The 23,881-nt window shown below is 42.2% G+C and overlaps 1 protein-coding gene across 3 annotated transcripts in view; it reads right to left on the reverse strand.

The window, feature by feature from the left end:
- The window catches only part of RCL1 (RNA terminal phosphate cyclase like 1), an 81,235-nt gene that overhangs the window by 40,051 nt on the left and 17,303 nt on the right, over positions 1-23,881 (reverse strand). For all 3 annotated transcript variants that reach the window (XM_031676943.2, XM_072959485.1, XM_031676942.2), the window contains exons 3-7: positions 22,897-23,072; positions 17,251-17,325; positions 16,201-16,325; positions 4,724-4,849; positions 812-968 (exon numbers count right to left, since the gene is read on the reverse strand). In XM_031676943.2, coding sequence (XP_031532803.1) covers positions 812-968; positions 4,724-4,849; positions 16,201-16,325; positions 17,251-17,325; positions 22,897-23,072 — 659 coding nt within the window. The remainder of the gene's footprint in view (positions 1-811; positions 969-4,723; positions 4,850-16,200; positions 16,326-17,250; positions 17,326-22,896; positions 23,073-23,881) is intronic.

Here is a 23,881-nt window from a genome sequence, read left to right on the forward strand (position 1 = left end):
TCTCCTTCTCCCCGAGTTCTTCCTTGCTTATTTGGAGTCACCTCAACTATCTCTGGGAAACAGAGTAAAGTGTGTGTGTGCAGATGTGCATATTGCTCATACAGATCAGAAGAGAAAGAACTGTGGCAACTGAGGACTGGTCGGGCCAGGCTGGCCTGAGCTGTGTTCCACCAGCGGAGTTGCAGAAGTAAAGCAGTAAGTGGTGCATCTGGCCTTCAGTATTGTGTCACCTTTTCTTTGTCCCATGTTCTCATCTTCCCAAGCTCCCTACCATGCTAACACAGGCCTGACTTTCCCAGACATACTTCTGTGCTCCAGAACACCCTGTAAAATCTAGCCTGTTGACACTGTTTCCCATCTGAATTAACTGTCACATGCAAATCCAGACTTCCAGCTTCTTCAAAAATGTGAAAAGCATGAGCCCCCACTCACCTATGGCAATGAATGGAGGGCTGAGAGACGGTATCTGCTTTGATCAGGATGGTGTGTGCTCTTCAATTGGCCAGTCTCCATCTAACATGCTTCATTTTTACCTTCTCTCTCCTGTATAACACTGTTTCGGTTCTTTGCCCTCCCAACTGAAACTTACCTGCCCTGTGTCCCACACCAGTGGGAATAGATCTCTGCTCATTGGCTCGTTTAGCCAACCCATTAAACTAGTTAATGCTAAATTGTTTAAAGGGTAGGAACAGGTTAATTCCTTGACTGAAGAGCTTGGAAGAGGAAGAAAGTTGCTAACGAATAAAAACGAGAGACAAGGAACTGCTTTCTGGTGGCTCCCCTCCCAGACCTGCAGAGGCTGAGGACATACCCTATAGATTTCTTCGAGCAGCAGCTTGGCACAGTTCCTGCCGAGGTCCTCGGGAAGCACCGCTGCTCCCTGGCCCTGGGGGTTGGAGGCCAGTTCAGCACTGAGGAAGGTGCCGTTGGTGGTCTCAGCAACCAGAGACAGCCCAAAGCCCGGAGACCTGGAGATTCAAAGGCACAGACACTGAGTAGCACTAATGAACTGGAGATTCAAAGGCACAGACACTGAGTAGCACTAATTAAGTCGGGTTCACATTCATCAGTAAAAAAAAAGAAAAGAGAAAAAACATCTTTCTGTTGGTACTCTCTCTGGTTACTTCAGGCCTTACTAGAGTTCCTACTCGCTTCCTCTGGAATTGTACGTGATGCAGTGAGGGCACACATGGCCAAACAGAAGGAAGTACAAATTTGCTTTTCCTATTAGCCCTCCCTTCCCCCACTTCCTACACTGTAAAAGATCCTACTGTGGGAGTCTGTAACAATCAACACTGACAGCAACACTAACAAGGGCTACCAATTATCAAGCACCTACTTCCCACCAGTTTCTGAGCTAGGGGCTTGACACTACTCTGCAGAGTAAATATTACCACCCCCCCATCTTACAACTGAGGAAACAGAGAAATCAAGCAACCTGCACCAAGTCCACACAGCTAGAAAGAGACTGAGATGCATTTTAAATGCAGATCTCCCAGACTCCAAATGTTTGTTGGCGCAAAGCTTTCATGCACCCAGGAACTGGGGCGCTGTGGTAAACACAAGAGTTCCTGCTCTCATGAGGCTTAGTGACAATCAGTTTGATGCAGAACAAAATCAGTCCACAAACAATAAGAACAAGCACCTCTCCACAAAATTTCCAGAGTTGACACTTCACATCTACCTTGCCCAGTGCCTTTAAAATAAATTCAGCTGACCCTTTAACACGGGTTTGAATTGCGTAGGTCCACTTATATGATTTTCTTCACTAAACACGTACCACAGTACTGCATGATCCTAAGGTGGCTGAATCTGAGAATGTGGAGGAACCACAACACACGGATATGCAGGATGACTGTAAGTCATACTCGGGCTTTCAACTGCACGAGGGTCAGCACTCCTAACCCTAGTGTCGTTCGAGGATCAAATAGACATACTGCCTAGCAGTACACTCCACATGCAATCACGACACAGACCTGCCTACTCTAACACAAATCAGGATACATGTTCATGAAGCATTTTCTATGCATCTAGCACAAAACTAGCCAAAATATGTGTTTCACAAAAACTACAAGTAAAATTAATAATGTTTCAAATATGTGCCATGAGCTCATGGTAGGGAGGGAATTTACTGGTCAGTCCTTAATTTCTTCAAAAAAAAAATTGATTGTCTATATAGCCAAAGGTTAATTAACACCTGCCAAGGGAAGAACATGCAGTAAGAACAGAGTTTCCAGGGCACCCTGAGTCACGCTTAACAACTTAACACTGTACCCCCCAGCATCACCATGGGACGTTTAAAGCATAATCTCAAGTTGCCTATGAGTCACCCAACCAGGAGGCAGGAAGGGGCACCCAGCTCATCAGTAGGGGCAGAAGCACACAGTGGAGGGAGGGAGAACCAGGAGAGAGGCTACTATCACTGCTCTAACACACTTACCTGTCTTTCCTAAGAACTTACGAATTCTTCCATCCATGTGAAACTTCTGAGGTGTGTGTACTTTTTATTACAATACACTTTATGTTTAATCAAGATTGTTCCATTTGATATCGTATTAGTTTTACAGAAAACAACAAGATAACACATTACGCTCTATGTATGTCACTTCAATTTCCCCTCCACATTTGGGGTACGTGTGTTATCAGGCCTATTTCAAGCTATGGCGACAAAGCATCTGGTCACCAGGTGACTCACTGAAGATGTGTATTAGTACAGTTTGCAAATGACAGCCTTTAAAACTTCGGTATAGGACTAGATTTTTCAAGAAGTCATGATGATGAGAATCAAAATGGGATCACACTGAACAAATGTGTGCTGGACAAAGAGCTGACACAGGCCACCAAGAACTGCTGGCCCCCAAGGTTCTAGGCCACAGCCACAATATAAACTCTCACTCCTAGACTTCAGTAAGCCTAACCTGAGTGGATACTTCACTGAATTACCAGAGGAAAACACCCAACCATGACTTTATAGTGTCATAATGGAGAAGGAAGATCACCCTTTGTCAACTGTAACTTGAGATTCAGAGAGCTAAACACAAACTTAACAACATGCATTGGTTTTACATGTAATTTTTTAAGTGGAGCTTGGAGCAGATGACCCACGGGGCTAAGTCATACCCACATCTGGGATCCGTGTGTGAGCTTCCTATTTGCTATTAGCAAGCATGGGCCCAGACCAGCATTAGGGTCAGCTGAGTCAATGGCATTAGAAAAACCCATATGATAGCTAGGGCAGCTCGGCCCTCACTCCTGCTACCCTCTGGTCAAGCAAGAGGCCAGACAGATGAGACACTATGGAGATCAGGCCATTCAGAGCTGCTGCTACTCACCCTCCCCCACCCCTGGGAACCTCTCTCCCCTTAAATCCAGACCTGTGGCCAAGAAGGGAAGAGAAAGGAGAGAATGGCATTAGCAGTTCCCTTTTCTGCAGCACCTGCTATGTGCCAGGCATTGCACTACTGGCTGACAGATATGATCTTTTAATCTTTATGGTAAACCTAGGGAGGCAGGTGTTATCACTTCCATGGTATGAAGGAGGAAAACACCAATGTATTTGAGCAATACACCAAAGGTTTGGGACCATCACTGACCTTTCCGACTCCCTGCTCTGCACACAAACCCTTTCCCAACTGTAACCTCTGACACTGCCACCTCTGATGCTTTGGACTGTGAACAAGCACCGCATTCCTAAAATCACCTTCATCTCTCCCTTGGGCTTCATGAAGGTCAGAGACCCCATAACACACTCAGCCCCTCCTTTACTCTCTTTCCTTCTTTTACTGAAGTTAAAAGCTCAGATGGAAGAGCTACGAAAAAAGATGAGCTCTGGTACTACTTAGGAAAAAACTGATTTCTTAACCCACCAAAGTCAGTCTCTGATGTTCTCATTTTTTCAAAGATGTAACCTGAAAACTTCAGAATCAAAGCGTAATGATACTGTCATTCACACTGAAATGGTTCAGCAAAAACAAACAAACAAAAAGACCCCAAAAATCCACACAAAAGAAAAGCAAATTTGGCAAAATATTCATTAACTACAAGCAGTAGGAATAGGCAGGTGTTCACTGAATTATCCTTTCAACTTTTTTGTATACTGAACATTTCCATAATTAAAAAATTAGTTTTTAATTGCTTCTCTAACTTACTGGTTTCTAAATATGTAACTAAAGCCTAAAACAGATATTTTCATTACACAGATCATCATTAACATTTTATTTTCTGAAGTGAGGTTTTCCGCTAGGACTTTAACTAAACCGAACTCAAATCTGCAATAACAACTTTCTTTGGCTCTTAGGGTGTTGTTCCCCTTGATGGAGAGAGAAGCCAACTGGCGCTCAGACCAACAAAGGATTTTTTTGCCCCAAACTGTTATTTACTCAGGGTGGAAGAACTTGTTGACTTTAATTTTCTATGGGAACAGAGTACAGAAGGGATTTAAAGCTTGAAGCACTGTTTATTAATAGCTGGGTTTTAATTCCCCTAGGCTGGCCTCTCAACCCCTCCTCTTCCAACACTGGGCACTGTGATGCTTTCCATGTGACAGGCGCTCAAAAGATGACTATTAGTGACAATGGCAATAAATTGGAAGGAAAAGAATTCTGACTCATTCTTCCTCTGGCAGCCCAACCTCTGAGCTGGCAACTTTAGCTTCAATCAGAACAGAAGCATGAAAAACACCAGGGTGGCTGCAGAATCGGGCTCTAAAAATGCAGACACTTACTTCCCAGAATTGACTCCTTTCATGTGGTCTGTGTAGATATAGATATCGGGTATAAACTTGTTGAGGATGCTCCTTGCAGAATCCACAATACGGTTTGCCATTTGAGGTGAGACACGAACTGAATACCTACAACCTGGAGTTAAGGGTATCCTTCTGCTTGGACTCCAGACCAGAGGAAAGTCAGTCATAAAGCTAGCAAATGTAATAAACTGTATTAACATAAAATAAACTGTAATAAAAACTGGAACCTCTAATTCCAGTCTATTCTCCAACTGTATTTAATTACCTAACCTCATAGTACCATAACTCAATTTTTACATTATTATTTTTATTATTATTGTATTATAATTTTTACATTATTGTTATAAAAAGCTCTTGGTGAAAAACATCCAAACAATATAGAAACTTGGAAAGTATAAAATAAAAGCTGCCAACCCTGCTCTAGACTGCCTACCCATCCCTCTTCCCTAGAAATGGTTCACCTCAGTTTTGGAAAAAGTAAAGGCAACTGCCTCTCTGTATGGCATGACGCAGGCTCCCTTTGAAGTATTCTGTGACCATCCTCACTGCTGTAACCAATGAGTCTCTTAGGAATCTTAGGACCAGAACAGACACACCACTGGGGCTGAACTGGGCCAATCCCCACCCACCCCCTGGTATGCTGAAAAGGGAAGCAGAAAAACATTAGTGAAAGAGCACAGTGGGGCTGTTCAGAAAGGTCTAAACAGGTGTTTTTGTTTTTGTTTTTGACCTAAAAACCCATTTTCAAGTACATAAGGTGATAATTCCACTTATGGATGATACAGGCTCCTCACAACTGCTAGCTTGTGGTCAAAATATTGATCATTAGCAATTTTACAACAGGGCACACCCAGAAAGGAAAGGAAGAAGATATTAGCAACTCGAATAAAAAGGCTGGTGCTTGAGGAAGTGGAAACTCTAAAATTAGACTCTATTACAGAGACTGACTCTCTCCAATGCCACCAACCAAGTAAAAAGTAAGGGCTTTCAATACTCAATCTATGGTCAAGGGGTGGCTGTGTGTGTGGGACAAGAGGATAAAGAAATGGAGAAGTAACAACATGTGATCTTCCCACTACTCTGATCCAAACCCCACGCAGCAAGTCCAACAAGGAAAACAAGGCGTGTGGTCTGCCCATTCCAGCCCAACTGTTTGAAAATCACTGTCAATAACACAGTTAATTTTCATTTGAACTACAGAAACAAAATACTCAGAGCCTGTGCAAAGAAGCTGACTGGCATCTAGGTCCCCCCTGACCCACCCTGAACATCCATCAAGAGATCGATCTTCCTCATACCAAGGAGAATCTCCCAGTAACTCCCGGGCCTCCCTATCTTGTGATCAGACCCTCTAGTCTGCTCAGTGTTCATCACCAACTCGGCACCATCACCCTCTCCTCCACTGACCAAAATGTCCAGATTCTTCAACCCCATCTGCCTGCTTTCTTTCTTCCAGCCGAGTTACCTATCTCTCCTGAAATCCTCCAGGCAGCACCGACTGTGGTCTGCACTCGAACTTACCACACGCCTCCCTTCAGACACATACATGCCGCCCTTGCTCTTCAATGAGACTCCACACTCCATAAGGAAAGGGGCTCCACTCCCGCATCCTTCACAAGTCTCTCATACACTACTTTTGTACTCAGAAATGCCCGATAAATATTTGACTTGACTCAAAGGACAAACCTGAAATGAGGAAAGAGCAAAGAGGGATTTTCCAATACACACACACAGTCCAGTTACATCACCACCTCTTCTGTCCAGAGCGTACTTTTGACCACAGGCAGCTTAGACAAACAGTCCCAGATCTCCTACCCTTTGGACCAGGAGGCTGCTGTCCTTCTCAGGCCTGAAGCTGCCTACTCTCTCCAAGAGAATACAGATGTCAGGATCCTGACATAGAATCCTACAGTGTTCATGGCTTTCAAAGTTCTTTCAGATACAGGATCAGCTTATTTTATGCTCACAGTAACCCTGTGGCAAGGGCCACGGATGTCTAGACCCAGAGGACAACTGGGTCATAGAACTAAGATTCAAAATTAAACAGATTCGACTTCCCAAAGACAGTCTTCTTCCCTAGTCCTCCAGAGATGTGGAAACCAGGTAGGTAACAGTGCCAATCAGGGCCAGTGGAAGCCTATCCTAGAATTTAGGCAGTGAAGCAAAGAAAGGAAAGGAACTCTAAAGTCGACTACATCTCAGAGTCATTATGGAGCGACCTGACTTGGCGTGGAGGCCCTACCAAGAAAAGGCTCAGAGTTCCAGAATCAGACTGTCTGTGTTAAAAGTCCCAGCTCCCAATTTGTAAACTGCATCATTCCCGGTCTAATGTGCTAAATCTTGGTGCCTCTACCTCCTCATCAGTCAGAGAAGGATAATCTTAATACTCTCCTCGCTCAAATGAAATATAATGCACGTAAAGTGCTGAGCAGTGCCTGGTGTGTGCTTGGAGCCCACTGAATGCCAGTTACTGCTTTTCCTACTGTTAGTTCAAGAGTCAAACCCCAAAGCAGGGATTCTTTCCTCTCGGGATTCAGAGAACTCTCTGAGAATCTGATGAAAGCTATGAACCCTCTCTCAAGAAATATGTGAACACACAACCCCCTGCAGACAATTTTAGGGGGTTGTGGACATCCTGAAGCACATTTATGAATACCATATTGAGAACCCATATCCAAGAAAGACAAGGTCATGGTTACAGTCCATATGGAACTCCTGTCCTTCACCCTCCCTGGTGTTAACACGTCAGAGAAATCTAAGAAGCATGTGTGCGTGTGTGTGTGTATAGAAAGAAAGAGACTGATTCTCTAAGTACCTTCCCTATGGCCAGAGAAAAGACACCAGATTGTCCAACAAATTCCACCTCATGCCCCTCTTCTGCCTCTACCCTAGCCTCTTCACTTAACTCTTTTTACCAAATCAGCATCTCAAAATTAAAACAGAGCATTCCTTTCTCTCTCAGGCAGCGGGGAGAATGAGAGTGGGTGGCATTAAATAAAAGGCAACCGCACTGTCCAGTAACAGCTGCTGGCAGGAACCAACACCAGCTCCTCCCCAGGCCTTGGCCAGGCAGTCAAGAGAGACGCACTTTGGGGGGCAGCTCAGTTAAAACCACAAACACACACAAGAGAGTAGGGCTAGTTTTCCCAGCTTGAGCCCCCCCAGTGGGGAATACAACCTCCAAGCTCAGCCCAGCAGTCAACCAGCCTTACAAGTAACAGACCACAAAACCAGCTAATTGTTTCCAAAGGCAGCTCTTTTCTCCCAGGCTCCAAATTGGCCAAGAAGGTGATCTCCATTCAAACCCACATTCCTTTGAGGTGTTTGTGAAATGGGCAGCTTTGCAGGCCAATGGCTGGAATGTCTGGCTTGCAGGCAGGGATCTGGGCGAGGGCGCTGTGTGAACTTTGCTGGGGACTTGAAAGGAAGACTCTGGACTTGGGGTTGTGTTGGGCAGGGTTTGGGTGCCCTATCCCCAGCCTCAAGAAAGTGAGGGGCTTCCGACTTCACCAGAGTCCTTCCAGCTCATACAGGGAAGGCTCGAAGAACAACAGAGAGAAGCCAGAGAGGAACGAAGTTATACCCCAGGTGCCTGGGGCACCATGGCTCTTTCAGTTTTTATGTAAATCCCTGTACAACCCCAGAGGCTTCCCCATTTCCCAGCGCCATCAGCAAAGCCTTCAAAAAAGCTCTTGAGGCTTTCACACACCCAGTCCAGTGAGCGCAGCTGGGACCCCAGTGCAGTGGCCTCCGTGAAATCCATATTGTTATTATAGGACTGAATCAAAATAAACAGAGCACACGCTGGAAATCACGTTTCCAAACTAGAGAATGTATTTCAAGTGGAGTTCACTGCCACAACACAGCATTGAGGAAACAAATCTCAAATGAGGAAAAACAAACTGAAATAGTCCTGGGAGTGTGTACAAGGACATTAATTGTGGTATTTTTGGCCAATAGTGAAAAACAGAAGACACCTCAATGGCCATCAACAAGGGTTTAATGTGGAATTCTTTACTCGGCGAAGTACAAAGTTAATGAGGAGGAGGCTGAGCTGTAAGTAACTGGCATGGGTCAAGTAGAACAGGCATATTTAGTTAAAAAAAAAAAAGAAAGCCCCACCTACTCACATCACATTTCCATTTCTCTATAACCTGTTTCTACCTTCTCAGAACTGAAGAATATGAGAGTTGAACATCACCGTGAGACATCGATGTAAATATCCAACAACCTAGGGGCTCCCCAGGAAGGAACCATTTCTCCCCCACCTGCCCATTCTCTCCTCAAATACAAGGCTCTTGGCACTTAGATGGGCCCAGGGATGGCCACGCAGAGAATAGGCCATAATCCAGGGAAGCTTTGTTATGAATTCCTCTGTTCTTGATAACTGTGACAAAGAACTTCAGGCAGCACCCCAAGTTTGATTTTTTTATCTAAACAACGGCTCTCTCTGGCCTGTGGCTGTGCAACCCATTCTAGTCTGTGTCCTCACCCCTGTTCAAGCTAACCAAGGTCTTTGAAAAGTTAGTCCACTCCACACTTCTTTTCCTCCAAGTAGGACTGCCCCAAAACCTTCTGAGAAATATAAAACATGACTTTAAGCATCTAGCACCCCAAGAAGCATACATCCTGGTCTCCCCACTCTTGTCAGATTCCCACTAGGAAAGCTATCACCCAACCCCACCCAGGCCCCCCACCTCCAACACTGGCCCTTACCCAGATCTTGCCAGCACCTAGTATTCCACCACTTTTAATATGTGAAACCCCAAAGCACAATTCCTTTTTCTTCTACACAGCACCTATCTCTACATTAAACCTCTTCCAACTTCTGACCATGTGCTTTTCTCCAGGCTGGCGAGCCTCTGCTGCCATCACTTCAATAACCTGCTCACCAGTACTCCCTCTAACCCATCCTTCTGCACTCCTCCCTCACCCTGTCAATCCATACGCATCCCTGGATGAAAACAGCCCTCCTGCCTTCTCTACTCCTCCTTCTAGGCTGCCAACTGCTGCTGGGTGCAGCCACAAGGCCGTGCAGCTGGTGCCATGATAACATTTCAGCTGCAGCCCTTATTGCTGTCCCACAGCCCATTTCTTATCTGTAGTCACTATGCCCCTAGTGGCACTCCCCCATGCTACAGTGGCCCCCTGTGCCACTGTGACAGCACATCTTTACCACCCTTGTCATATTCCCTTATCATCCCCTTGCCGGCCCCCTTATCCTGGAACCCACCCTAACTCAGGAAAAACTGAAACCTCCTCCCACCCTCTTCCAGTCACCTCAGACAGCTCCATCTAGAGCCACCCTCACCATATGTCTGCTGTTTTCAATCCATCCCCTGTCAAATAATAACAAAAATTACAGCAGTGCAACTTACCAAAGGCTCACTGACATACTAGCTCAGTGTCTCATAATACACATCTACTACCCGACTTAACCTTCATTACAGCCCCACACCATGGTTACAATGGGCTCAACAATAAATGTGTCCACCAAGGCTGGGACCAAAATCCTCCCCCCAGTGAGTGGCAAAGCCAGACTTAGAACCCACATCTGCCTGATTAGCACCAGTGCTGTAATCACCTTGTTACCCTGCTTTATCAGTCTCTCTCTCTCCCCTTGGTAAATCCGCTTTACCCTACCTTCAAAATTATTCACATCATTATCAACCTTTTTTTTAAAAAGGGAACAAACCTTCTCAACTCCCTTCAAGTCACCACCTTATCTTTCTTTCTACTCTCTTTCCCATCAAAATTCTTGAAAGAGTGGTCCCCACCCTTCACTACTTCACTCCCAGTCACTCCATAACCAGAACTGGTTATCCGGCCTCTGTCTCCACCACTCCCTGGAAAAGAGCTCCCAGGGCATCAGCGGCAGTCTTCTGTGAGTCCCTCGGCTTGCCCCCATCCCAACGCTGGCCCTTTAAGGCGCTAACCTGGGTTTCCAAGAAGCTGCATTTTTTTTTTTTAACTCTCCCCTCAATTCTCTGATCTTCCCTAGTCCCCCCTCCTGGGAGCATGCACTGTGCTTTTGCTTTCAAGTATCAGTGACTTCTCAGGGTTCCACCCTCCTTTCTTTGCCCTCTACCTAGTAGCTGACTCCAAAGTGTTCATTTCTAGCTCTCCTTGCCCTAAGTTACAGTTCTACACTTCTTATTTCTAACAACTCCTTTCTAGACTTACCTCCCTGAAACCAACAAACCCAATATGAATAAAATTAAACTTACCTTAACCCCCACTCACCCCATCACACCCTACCCCAAACACTTGTAGCTACAATCGGAACAAATATCTCTATCCAGGTACCTAAGTGAGAAACATCAAACTCGAGGACTCCCTACTCCTCTATTGCTGGCCTGGTAATCGCTGCATCCTGCCTGTAGGACCTCCCAGCACGAGCAGCCCTCACTGGTCCTCTGGCCCCTACTCTTGCTGGCTCTCTTTAGGGCACAATAAATCCCTGTGATCGCCATTACGTGCTAAGATTTTTTTTTTAACTTGTGCCTTCCAAAATTTCTACAATGAGACAAAAATAGCCAAAAGTTCTTTTGGTACCACCAGAGTTACACTCTTAATGTGCAAATTCTCTCCAGAAGAAAATTGCTGACTTTAAATGAAGGCCAACTCTTTGGCACAGCTTCCAATTTCCACAGGCTCCTGCCCTAACTTTCTGTCCCACCTTCTACTACCAAATACCCCCGAATGCTCTACATTCAGGTCATACCACGTTGTCTGCCACTTCCCAGAACCACTATGCACTGCTCCCTCTGCACAGGCCCACACTTCTGCCTGAAGCACTCCTCCTTCTTAGCTCCACTTTACAAGCCTCCATTCTTAAGGCTCAGTCCAAATGTCCTGTCCTTCCTAAGGAATAAGCAGGGGTTAAAAGCCTGGGCCACAGAGCTAGGGTTCAAATTTCAACCCCACCATTATAATCTGTGATATGGAAAGCAATTTTTTTAAGCTTTCAAAGCCTCAGTTTCCCCATCCACAAAACAGGATGTAAGTGAACTCAGAGTCACTTTGGGGCTTAAGAATAAAGTATATAAAATATACATGTATTAAACTCCACAATCAAAAGACACAGAGTAGCTGAAAGGATAAAACAACAAGATCCAACTACATGCTGTTCACAAGAAACTCACTTTATATATAAGGACATAAACAGACCGAAAGCGAAGACATGGAAATATTCCATGCAGATGGTAACCAAAAGGCAGGGACGAATTATACTTATATCAAACAAAACAGACTTTAAGATAAAAAGGACTTCAACATTACAAGAGACAAAAGTCTTTATATAACAAAATAACTGAACTGGAAGATGTAACAATTACAAATATATATGTACTCAACATCAGAGCACCTAAATATATAAAGCAAACATTAACAGATCTGAATGGAGAAACATATGTCAATACAATAATAACAAGAGATTCAGTACCCCTACTCTCAATAATGGATGGAAAAACCAGAAAGAAAATCCATAAGAAAAACAACAGACTTGAACAAACTATAAACCAAATAAAACTAATGACATATACAAGAACATTCCACCTACCAACAGTAGAACACATCTTCTCAAGTGTACATGGAACATTATCTATGATCACATGGTAGGTCACAAAACAAGTATTAAAAAATTTAAGAAGGCTGAAATCACCCCAAGCATCTTATCCAACCACAATAAAATGAAACCAAGTATCAGTAACAGCAAGAAAATGCGGATTCAAATATATGAAAATTAGAAGCATACTTTTGAACAAACATTGGGTTAAAAAGTCAAAAGGGAAACTAGAAAATATCTAGAGACAAATGAAAATAAAAATACAACATACCAAAACTTACAGGATGCAGCAAAAGAAGTACTAAGAAGGAATTTTATAGCAATAAGTGCCTACATTCTTTCTACAAAAGAAACAGCTCAAGTAAGTAGCCTAATTTTACATTAGAAAAAAAGCAAACCAAATCCACAGTTAGAACTAAAGTAACAATAAAGATTAACGTAGATACAAATGAAACAGAAAACAAAAAACCAACAAAACTGAAAGTTGGTTTTTTGAAAAGATAAACAAAAGTGACAAACCCTTAGCTAGACTAAGAAAAAGAAAAGACACAAATAACTAAAAACAGAAGTGAAAGGAAACATTGCAACTGATGCTACAGAAATCAAAAAAGATCATATTATGAACAATTATATGCCAATAAATTGGACAATCTAGAAGAAATGAATAAATTCCTATAAACATTAAAAACTACCAAGTCTGAATCAAGAACAGAGAGCTTGAACAGACCATAACACATAAGGTGACTGAATCAGTAAACAGTAATCAAAAACTTCCCAACAAAGAAAAGCCCAGGGCTAGGTAGCTTCATCAGATGAATTTACTGGTGAATTCTACCAAACATTTAAAGAAGAGTTAACGCTAATCCTTAAACTTCTAAAAAACCTGAAGCAGGAACATCTTCAAACTCATTTTATGAGACCAGCATCACCCTGATACCAAAGCCAGACAAAGACACCACAAGAAAAGAAAATTATAGGCCAAAAGCCCTGATGAACATGGATGCACAAATCCTCAGCAAATATCAGCAAATTGAGTTCAACAGTACATTAAAAGGATCATAAAACATGACAAAGTGGGATTTATCCCAGGGATGCAAGAATGGTTCAATATATATGCAAATCAATCAATCTGATACACTACATGAACAGAATGAAGAATAAAACACATCATTGTCACAATAGGTACAGAAAAAGCATCTGACAAAATTCAAGACTCTTTCATGACAAAAACTCTCAACAAACTAAGTATGAAAGAAACTTACCTCAACATAATAAAGAACATACACGAAAAGCCCACAACTAACATCATCTTCAATGGTGAAAACTTGAAAGTTTTTCCCAAAGATTTGGAACAGAGCAAGGATGCCTACTCTTGCCACTCCTATTCAACATACTAATTGGACATCCTAAAGAGAGCAATTAGGCAAGAAAGAGAAAGAAAAGGCATCCAAATTGGAAAGGAAGAAGTAAAATTAACTGTTTGCAGATGACATGATCTTATATGTAGAAATCCTAAAGAATGCCATAAAACAACTCTTAGCACTAATAAATGAATTCAATAAAGTTGCAGGATACAAAATCAACATACAAAACATAGTTGCATTTCTGTACACTAACAACAAACTATCTCCAACGAAAATCAAGGAAACAATCCTATCTACAATAGCATTTCAAAAAAAAAACAAAAACAAACCCTAAATATTTAGGAATAAACTTTGCCAAGGAGGTGAAATCTAAAAACTGAAAAACACTGATGAAAGACATTTTAGAAGACTTTTTAAATGGGAAGACAGTCCATGTTTATGGGCTGAAAGAATTAATATTGTTAAAATGTCCATACTTTCTAAAGCAATCTGCAGATTCAATGCAATCCCTATCAAAATCCCAATGGTATTTTTTATAAAAATAGAAAAAACAATCCTAAAATGTATTATGGAACCACAAAGGACTCCAAACAGCCAAAGCAACTTTAGGCAAGAATAACAAAGCTGCAGGCATCACAGTTCCTGGTTACAAAATATGTTACAAAGCTACAAAAAACAAAACAGCATGTTATTGGGATAAAAACAGACATATAGACCAATAGAACAGAACAGAGTACCCAGAAATAAACCTACATATATCTGGTCAACTGATCTTCAATTAGGACGCTAAGAATACACAATGGGGGAAGGATATTCGCTTCAATAAATATTGCTAGGAAAATTGGATACTTACATGCAAAAGAATGAAATTGGACTCTTACATCACATACAAAGATCAACTCAAAATGGATTAAAGCAAACATAAAACTTGAAACTCCAGAAGAAAACATAGGGGAAAAGCCTTGTAGCTTTGGCAATGATTTCTTGAATATAATGCCAAAAATACAGGTAAAAGAAACAACCTTTTTAACAACAAGTGAAAAGGCAACCCATGTAATGAAAAAATGTCTGAAATTCATAAATGTGATTAATATCCAAAAGACGTAAGACATTCATACAACTTCAGAGCTAAACGAACAAACAAAGAAACCACCTAATTTAAAAATGGGCAAAGGACCTGAATAGACATTTCTCCCAAACAGACATAGAAATGACCAACAGGGACATAGAAAGGTGCTCAATATGACTAATAATCAAGAAAATGCAAATTAAAACCATACTGAGACATCACTTCACCCCTGTTAGCATGGCTATTACCAAAAAAGAAAATAACAAGTATTGGTAAGGGTGTGGAGAAAAGGGAAATTTTGCAACTGTTAGTAGGAATGTAAGCTGATGTAGCCACTATGCAAAACAGTATGAAGCTTCCTTGAGAAATTAAAAATAGAACTACCATTTGATCCAGCAATCCCACTGGAAATGCTGTCATCTGTGACAACATGGGTGAACTTAGAGAACATTATGCTAAAATGAAATAAGCCAGACACAGAAGAACAAATACTATATGATCCCACTTACATGAGGAATTTAAAATAGTCAAACTCAGAGGCTGAGAACAGAAAAATGGCTCCCAGGAGCTAGAGGAGGGGTAAGTGGGGAGATGTTAGTTAAAGGGTACAAAGTTTCACTGATCCAAGATGATTAAGGCTTAGAGATCTGTACAGCACAATGCCTGTACTGCATACTTAAAAATCTGTTAAGAAGGTAGCTCTTATTTAAGTGTTTCTATCACAAAAAATTAAAAAAGTAAAAAAGTAAAGTAATAAATAGAGTGGAAAGAAACTTTTGGGGGAGATGGATACGTTTATGGCATTGATCATGTTAATGGTTTCACAGGTGTTTACATATCTCTGAACTCATCAAGTTGTACACATTATATATATACAGCCTTCTGTATGTCAATCATACCTCAATAAAGTAATTTTTAAAAATAAATGAAAATAAATTAAATATATAAATTATCATAGTGGAGTGTTAAGCACTTAATAAATGGTAGATATTATTCACTATCATTCAGTACTCCCACATCTTCTAGACAAATTAGCCACTCTCTATTTTCAGCTTCCCCTGCCCACTGCATATCATTTGTATCATTTTACACATTACAGTAGAATTATGTGTTTGCATATTTGTTTCCTTCACCAGACAATGAACTCTTCCAAGGGAGGGACTGCAGTGCGTTGGTGACCCCAAAATCAAAGCCCTCGGGAGAGTATCACACACACTACAGATTGCTTAAGTGTTTGCTTAAGTGTTAACTGAAAAAATAAATGAATTCATCAACCTAGTCATAGTGAGGCAGATAATACAGTATTCTATCTCGGCCAACAATTATGAATTCACTGTTAAGACTTTTCCAAGACGGTTGTCTAAAATGTAAATAACCCTGGGAAGAAGTAAATTGTTGAGTCATTCCTAGTGAGGCAAGACAAAAATAAGAAATCTGAAGCAAATACAAAGGATACGCCATTCCTCTGATACGTTTGATCTTTCCTGGATCTGTGAGCTGAATGGGCTTCAGGACCTTCCTCACAGGACAGGAGAAAAACACTTCACCTCCTCCTCCAGGGGGCATTCCCCTTCGCACAATCTGCACGTGGAATGAGAGAAGAGATGAGGATTCAGCAGAGTGGGTGACACCCAACCTGGCTGGCTTACACTAACAGGTTCTTCCTAAGAATACAGAAAACTCTTTCACACCCAACTTGTCAACCTCTTCAAGATCAACAGCACCTTACATCAGCTCCAAGGAGGCACGTGCTAGGCAAGGAGACTGTGTGGTGTGTCGGAATGAGCAGTGGACACCGAGCCTACTTATCCCAGTCAAAGCCAGGCAGGTCACTTCACCATCACGACCTGTTTCTTCAACCCTAAAACAAGGGACTAGCCTAGTTCATAAGCTAATTTCATTTCTTAACCATCAGGAACCCTTTTCTCCTAAAGAATTCACTGATCCATCAACATATTATTAAATAAAAATGAAGTCATTTCCCTGGTTTAAAAACATCAATTTAAAAAGTAGAGATGCTAGACAGCTTAACATATCCAGTGTGACTAGAATGATGTAATTCCTTTTAATAGCAAACAAACAGATGCTTAAATTATTTCCACTAGGTTTTGAAAGTAATGTACTGAAAATTCTCAGGGACATTCATGTTGGGAGGCTCTGGACACAAATTAAAATACACGATCTGGATCAGAGAGGCACCATGGCCAGATCCTGGCTCCACTAGTGATTAGCTGAGTTGTTACGAGTAAAGGACTGAACACACGCAAAATGCTTACACGATTGCCTACCACACAGTAAGTGCAACATAACTGCTGGCTATTCTTGTCATTACTAAAGGGGCCCTTTCAGCTCAAAAACTGCATGTATGGTTCATATATCCCATATGTCTTCTCATAAATGGTGACTTCAAATTTGACACGCACTCACGAAGTCATAACTCCTCCAACGACCTGGTAAGAAAATCTTTCACACAGATATATACCGCCAACAATTTACACATTCTTACCTTTAGCTCAAATGATTCACCATCAATCCCAAACTGTTTCAGTAGAGGAATGGCTGTTGCCTTAAGAACATCAACCTACAGAATCATTTCAGAAAAAAACAAAAGTTTAATTAAACCATGAGAGCTGGAAAGAAGAAAGAGCCCATGAAACAGGTTAAGGTTTAGCCTGGTAAAGAGAAAGGAGGCTGCCTTACAATTGAGGGTGTGGGCCGGCTCTGCTCCCAGTTAGGACTGAGATTTCATAAGCCACTGGCTTCTCTGAGCCTCTTTTCCTCACGGACAATACCACACACCTACCTTATGGGTCATTGTGTGCATCACATGCATCACGCAAAAAGCACTAAGAAACTGCTGAGCTCATACAGATTGACTATACTTCAATAAAAATATATATAAAATATATTTTTTTTTAAAAAGAAAACAGACTGAGACCTCTGCTCATTCTTATAGGTATGGACACTATGGAAGAAAGTATCAGCCTCTTTTAGTATTCTTTTTCTAACATGGTTGTTTAATGTTTAGAGCTAGTAGCACTCCAAGCTAAAGCAAACCAAATGAACTACTCAATCTAAGACCCCTATCTAAGAACCCTGCTGACACCCACCCCACAGGCTGCTAAAGGCGGTAGGTGACTCTACAAGGCAGTGGGGGCCTCGGGGATAGGACAGCCTCAAACTGCAAGAAGCAACACAAACCCTAAATTGCAACACAACATCCACAGTTGATGGCAAGACTGTGCCAAGTGGAACTGCTGTCTCCTCCTCATTTAGAACTCCGAGGAGGCCCGGGTCCCTCCTTATTCATTTGTGGATTCCTCACAGAGGATAAGGATGACATTCAAACCACATTTACCTAACAAGTTAGTGAATGTTGTCTCAGTGGCAATTTGGGACAGAACAGTAACCCCTTGCTTGTTCCAGTGGAACTAGAAACACTCGGATCAGGCTGGTGGGGGCTGGTCCTACAAGGCGGTAATGAGGGCAGGCAGCACGAACCGAGGCTGTAAGGAAAAGCCCTGGTCCTGGCTGGGCTCTGTCTCTAGTTAGCTGTGTGGCCTCAATCAAGAAAATCTCAGCTGTCTAAATCTCCTTGTCTCTAAGGTAAGAGACTCAGCCAGTTTGTCTTCAAGTTGCTACCAGCTCTAACATATACTAACAATACTCCAACAAGGCTTTATGGTAGAAAATACTCCCCAACTAAGTATTCTGGTATTAGAAAATTAACCAGAGGTAGGAATGACCTATGAAGCCTGAGAACATGTACAGCATGGATCAGGTGGGACAGAAGCAGTTACTGGGAAAATCCAGTAAAGATTAGCTAATTTCAATTAAACATTAAAGCTACACACACCCAAACACTTAAAATATGCATTTGGGATTACCAGAATCAAGAATTTAGTCTAGGCTAGTGTTAGGGCAGCTGGGGTGAAGGTCAAGCCAGATTCTAGAAAAAGTGGGGGTCGCAAAGACACAGGTTACTCTGCCCACAGGACTCCTGGAACTAGGCAGCCTCCAGCTCTCCTGGGAAAAAGAAAGGCAAGAAAACAGAGGATATCTCCTGGTTCATCCTACCTACACATAAAGTAGTAAAGGATGGAGTCAAGCTGACTTTGAGGTCAGCCAGAAACCTAGTGTAACTGCAGGTGTAGTCTTGTCTCCTAAGTCACTCTCCATCTGACATGGAGGGCAAACAACTCAATGCGGTGGGACACAGGCTGCAAAAGCAGTTGTGGGCTGAAGCTCCACTCTACTTCTTACCAGCTGTGAGACCTGGACACTCTCTCCCCAGGGCCTTGGTTTCCTGCTGTATAAAAAGGGGCTGGACTGGACATGTTCCACAGCCTCCCCCGGCTCTGTGCACTAGTTTGAGCACAGCAGGGGTGGTCTGCAGGTTCTGCTTAAGGAAAACTGATCTGTCACTCTGCAGTTAGAGGGAAAAGGCCAAAGTCTGACCTGAGTGGTACCTGGGGAAAGTGTCACCCTTATAGTCCAGTCAATCAATCAACAGGTAGCAATATGATCAGATCTACACCAAACAGAAAATATAAAAAGGGAAGAAACCTATTCTCCAGTTACCTTGCCTGAAACGGTGATAACACCCTTCTCACCTTGTGAATGAAATAAATATGAATACATACATACATATACCTAGAGCAGGGCCCAGCACACAGTAGAATTTACTGTACTTCTTTGCTCTGCCAGGACAATACTAAAAAAGAATGGACTCTTCACTCACCATCTGACCAGCTAGTTGGCACCAGGATCAAGTCACTGAGATTCAAAGGAGACCTCCTAGAATTTTTCTTCTCAAAATTTCCACCCATTCCTATCCTTTGCCTCCAAGGAAAAATGTCCCTACCCTTTTACAAGGCTCATCCTATCACTTCTGCTTTCAACCCTCCTGCCTGCTGGATGTCAGAGGAGTCAGACCTACTAAATCCTGCTACCCCTTCTATTTTAATTCTTTCCTTCTCCATTACAGCTTCGCCTCAGCCTAAAAGCACATTCAAGTTTCCTTCATAAAAAAAAAAAAAAAATCCCAACCTCAGCTCTTAGGGAATCATCCTATCTAACCTTCTGGAAGAATCTCCTAATCTTCCATGGTTCTATTTTTCCACTCATTCTGAACCTGTGCCTGCCCCTGTCCTCCAATGATACTGCTCTCTCAAAGGTCAATAAAACTTCTCACTGCCCAATCTCCCTGCCTAGTCCTAACTCAGCTCCTGCAAATACTGACTCTGTGGACCATCCCTGGCTTCTTAGAATTCAACTCCTACTTGGCTTCTCCAAGTACTTCTAACTCCACAGTCACTGTCTCCAACTCCTCTTCTCCCACTCACTCCGTACACACTCACTTCCTTTTCTTCTATTCTCAGGCCCCCAAACGATGAGGCTAAATCTCCACCCCTCACAGGGGCCAGAGAAAGAAGTTAAATGACCTGTGTCCAGCTGAAGATCTATCTCATACCTTATCCAAAGAGGGGAGGTACTACTCCACTCCAACTGATGGCGGTCATGGACAAAACAGCGGTCCAGTGCTGCTCTATCAACCTACTACACTGTAACATCTGGGGTTTCCAATGTGAGCAACCAGTCCAGATATACATACCACCACCAGCAACACACTGTGCAGGCCAAAGGAAAAACTTGCCTGTTGTATTAACTGAGCCGAAAAGCTGCCAGTGTTTAACCTTGGCACTAGTCAACCTCATGCTCCTAGGAAATGAAGTATCAGTAGGTAAGATCCTTATGACCTATCTCTAAGGCTCCAGACAGTAATTTCCAACTTTAAACTGGTAGCCCCTGTGCATATCCGATCAATATCCCAGGTAATAGGATCAAAATCAAACATACCATCCATCATCCCACCACAATTTTCCTCTTCCCCATGTCCAACTCTTTCTGATCACTATCCTTCAAGTCAACCAGGACAGAAATCATGGAGTTATTTATGACCTCTTCCTCCTATCCCAACTTCAATTAGTTACCAAGTTATGAAATCTCTCCTTCATGTCTGTCCCTTTCTTTCCACTTCCATCTGCATAATGTTCAAATTAGTTGACATCTCTCCAACTCATCCTTCTCTCAACCTCGAGTTATCTTCCTAAAACCAGGACTGACTCTGTGGCCTCCTTCCCTCCAGAAAGCCCTCTCCAGCCCTCAGCACTTTGCTTGTGCCTCTATCAGAGCTCAGAGATATACAGCCTTGTAGCTGTGTTCATAGCTGTCTACCTATGAGACCAAGTTCCCTAAGAGCAGAACTCATTGTATTCACACTTGTGTGCAGAGAGTAGACGTGGACATAAACTGACGGGGAAAACACACATTAAAGAGAAAGTTCTAAATAAAGAAGCTACAGGCTGAAGAAGTTACTCTTTATCCAGGATTAGGTGTATTTCTTTTATCCTGGGCTGGAACCAGGTACTAACCAAGGTCATTTTAGCCATGCAGCTTGCAAAAGCAGACAGGCCCACAGCACAAGAAATCAATAACAAAAAAATTGTAATACATTGCATAAAAGAACTAAGTACTATTCCTAGGGAATCTGTCAATTAATCTTTGTCACTGTTAAGATGTAAATACGTAAACTTTAATATTGCCAGTGATAACAGCTTTTAAGATCATTAGTAATTATAGAAAAAGTACAAAACTGGGACACACAGTGCCAGAGCCTCCTGAAGCTTGAGGGCCTTCTCCCAATATTCAAGACACCGTCCCCTCCCACCCCTCCCAAATCTGAAAGTGCGGAGGTTTTCTCTCACACTTTTTCACTTTTAACTGAAGGATCCATTTCCTAGAAGTTTCCACAAAATGTAGGAAAAAGCAATTGTTTGAAATTAGTTCAAAATTCTAAACAGTTTATGCAACATTTCCATACAGCTAAGAATTTCAGATCTTGCACTGAACTCAAGATCCCAGGAAGATTTTATGCACCTGAATTCCCAAGAGTTGGGAACAATTCTTTTAACGCCTGAGAATATACTAACCATGTTTATATTCTAGTAAGTGTCGTCATGAATACCAGTAGTCTCCAGTTTGGGGCTCAATGCACCACCTGACTGGTCTTCCCTGGTTAGGAAAGCTACACACTTTAAAAAATTTATATATATCTTTAATATATTTTATTTTTTTATTGAAGTATAGTTGATGTACAATATCGTATAAGTTACAGGTATACAACATAGTGATTCATAATTTTTAAAGGTCATACTCCATTTGTAGATGTTATAAAATATTGGCTATATTCCCTGTGTTGTACAACAGGAAAGCTACACACTTCACATTCTGCCTCAGAAGCTGCCCCTTCAGGGGTTCAGGTCCAATGTCTGTAAAACAAGTATCCTCAGTCAGGACTTCACATCTTTAAGATACCTTCTCGATACAGCAGACCATCCAAAGGTAGGGATCTCTGCCTCCCTACAAGAGGACTAAGGCAGGCCTCCTCTAATCTCTCTCTTTTTCTCTCTCTCTTACAGACACACAAACAAACACACATACACACAAAACCCATCCCAGACTGGCAATGGTAGCTACAGCAAATATCCTCGTTGGATATTAAACTATCCTCCCCACACATGCAGGAAAATGAGCACACGTAATAAGAAGCTTGCTGGTGCCCACAAACTAGCAAAGCTTGCATATACCTTCCCTGCCATCATATCCTTTTTCTAAATCTGCAAACTCTTTTCGGAAGAAGAAAGTCCTAAAGTTTATGGTTGAAGCCGAAGTCAGGATTATGCTGCAGCACTGCCAAGGAGCTATTAGTCTCTGTCTAAAATTTTGATCTGCTGCCTTCCAACCTCAATTATCACATGACCTCATGAAAATTGCACACTCACACTTCAGCCAATGGAGCCATATTTCATGTTAACCATGATGATACGGTAAGCATCTGCTCTGAAGGTTCTTAGACATGACAATGAAAGTCACCTTGACGAATATTAACAATCGTCACTGAATTGGATGACTGTGAGTCTTGGCTTATCTGCCCCTCTGGACTGATTAACCTCTAAATCTCAAGATAAATAAGAAAACAGACACACACTCAACAATAAACCCGTGCTTTATCAGGAACTGGTTTCTCAAAAGTTGGGTTGTGACAAGAGACAAAATAAAAATCACACCGTGGTGTGACCTCACTACTCACCGAAGGGTCAACCTGGTCATTGGTCACTCCTCGCAGAACTATTCTTAGCGGGTGCTTCATAAATGGAGCCAGGCAAAGAAGACTTTCCAGATAATAGCCAATGCTGCGAAGGACACTACAGTCATGTTCCACAGACCCACCGTACAGGAGGCCAGGCTGATAATATAAAGTCGTTCCTTACACAGGAAGAAAGAAAGTCAGGGGGAAAAAAAAAACCAACAACTAAATGTCACGAAGGCAATGAAGGCAGTGAGTCCCCAGGGGAAAGTTTGACAAGGGCATCCAAGAGAGTTCAAAATGCCATTCCTAAGAGCCCACACGCTTCAGTCCAAAAGCTGACTCATTACTGTCAAGCCCCTGTAACAATAATAAACTAAGTGTAATTTAATAAACAGTAATAAATTAAACCCCTCCCTAAGCCATCTGAATTGCCAAAGTCGTGTCAGGGCACAGAGGAGATATCCTAATAGGCACTGTAGTCTCCCAACAGTCTCAGACTGTGCTGACTGGGGGACGGGGACTTACAAATGATCTTCTAGAATCACCATGCCAGCAACCAGCTTCTTATAAGCCCTTGAAATGACATTCCCCACATACCACACTCAACAAACAAGATGCCTAGAGATGGCAAGTCCTTTATGGCACTTACTTCCATTAACAGTAGCTATATTAAAAGTAACAGATAGAAGTATCTAAAATTATTGAGTAGCTTTAGCAGAAACTCTGTTATCTTTATTTATCCTTTCACATATGCACATTCATCCAAAAAGGTTCTTACTAGGTTTACATACTGGAGGAAAAACAAAATAAAGTACTCTAGATGATTTGGGAGGTATAAATAAATGAACACAGTATTGCTGGTGCTTGTAACCTTTGGCCAACGTCTTCTGCCACAATTTACCAATAAACAAATTTAACATCAGAGGAAGGAACTATATTCAGCCACTAAAAGGAAAGCAGCTCTTTGGAGTCTCATAAAATAGAT

The sequence above is a fragment of the Vicugna pacos genome, chromosome 4 (genome assembly GCF_048564905.1).
Source record: "Vicugna pacos chromosome 4, VicPac4, whole genome shotgun sequence".
NCBI classification, from domain to species: Eukaryota; Metazoa; Chordata; class Mammalia; order Artiodactyla; family Camelidae; genus Vicugna; species Vicugna pacos.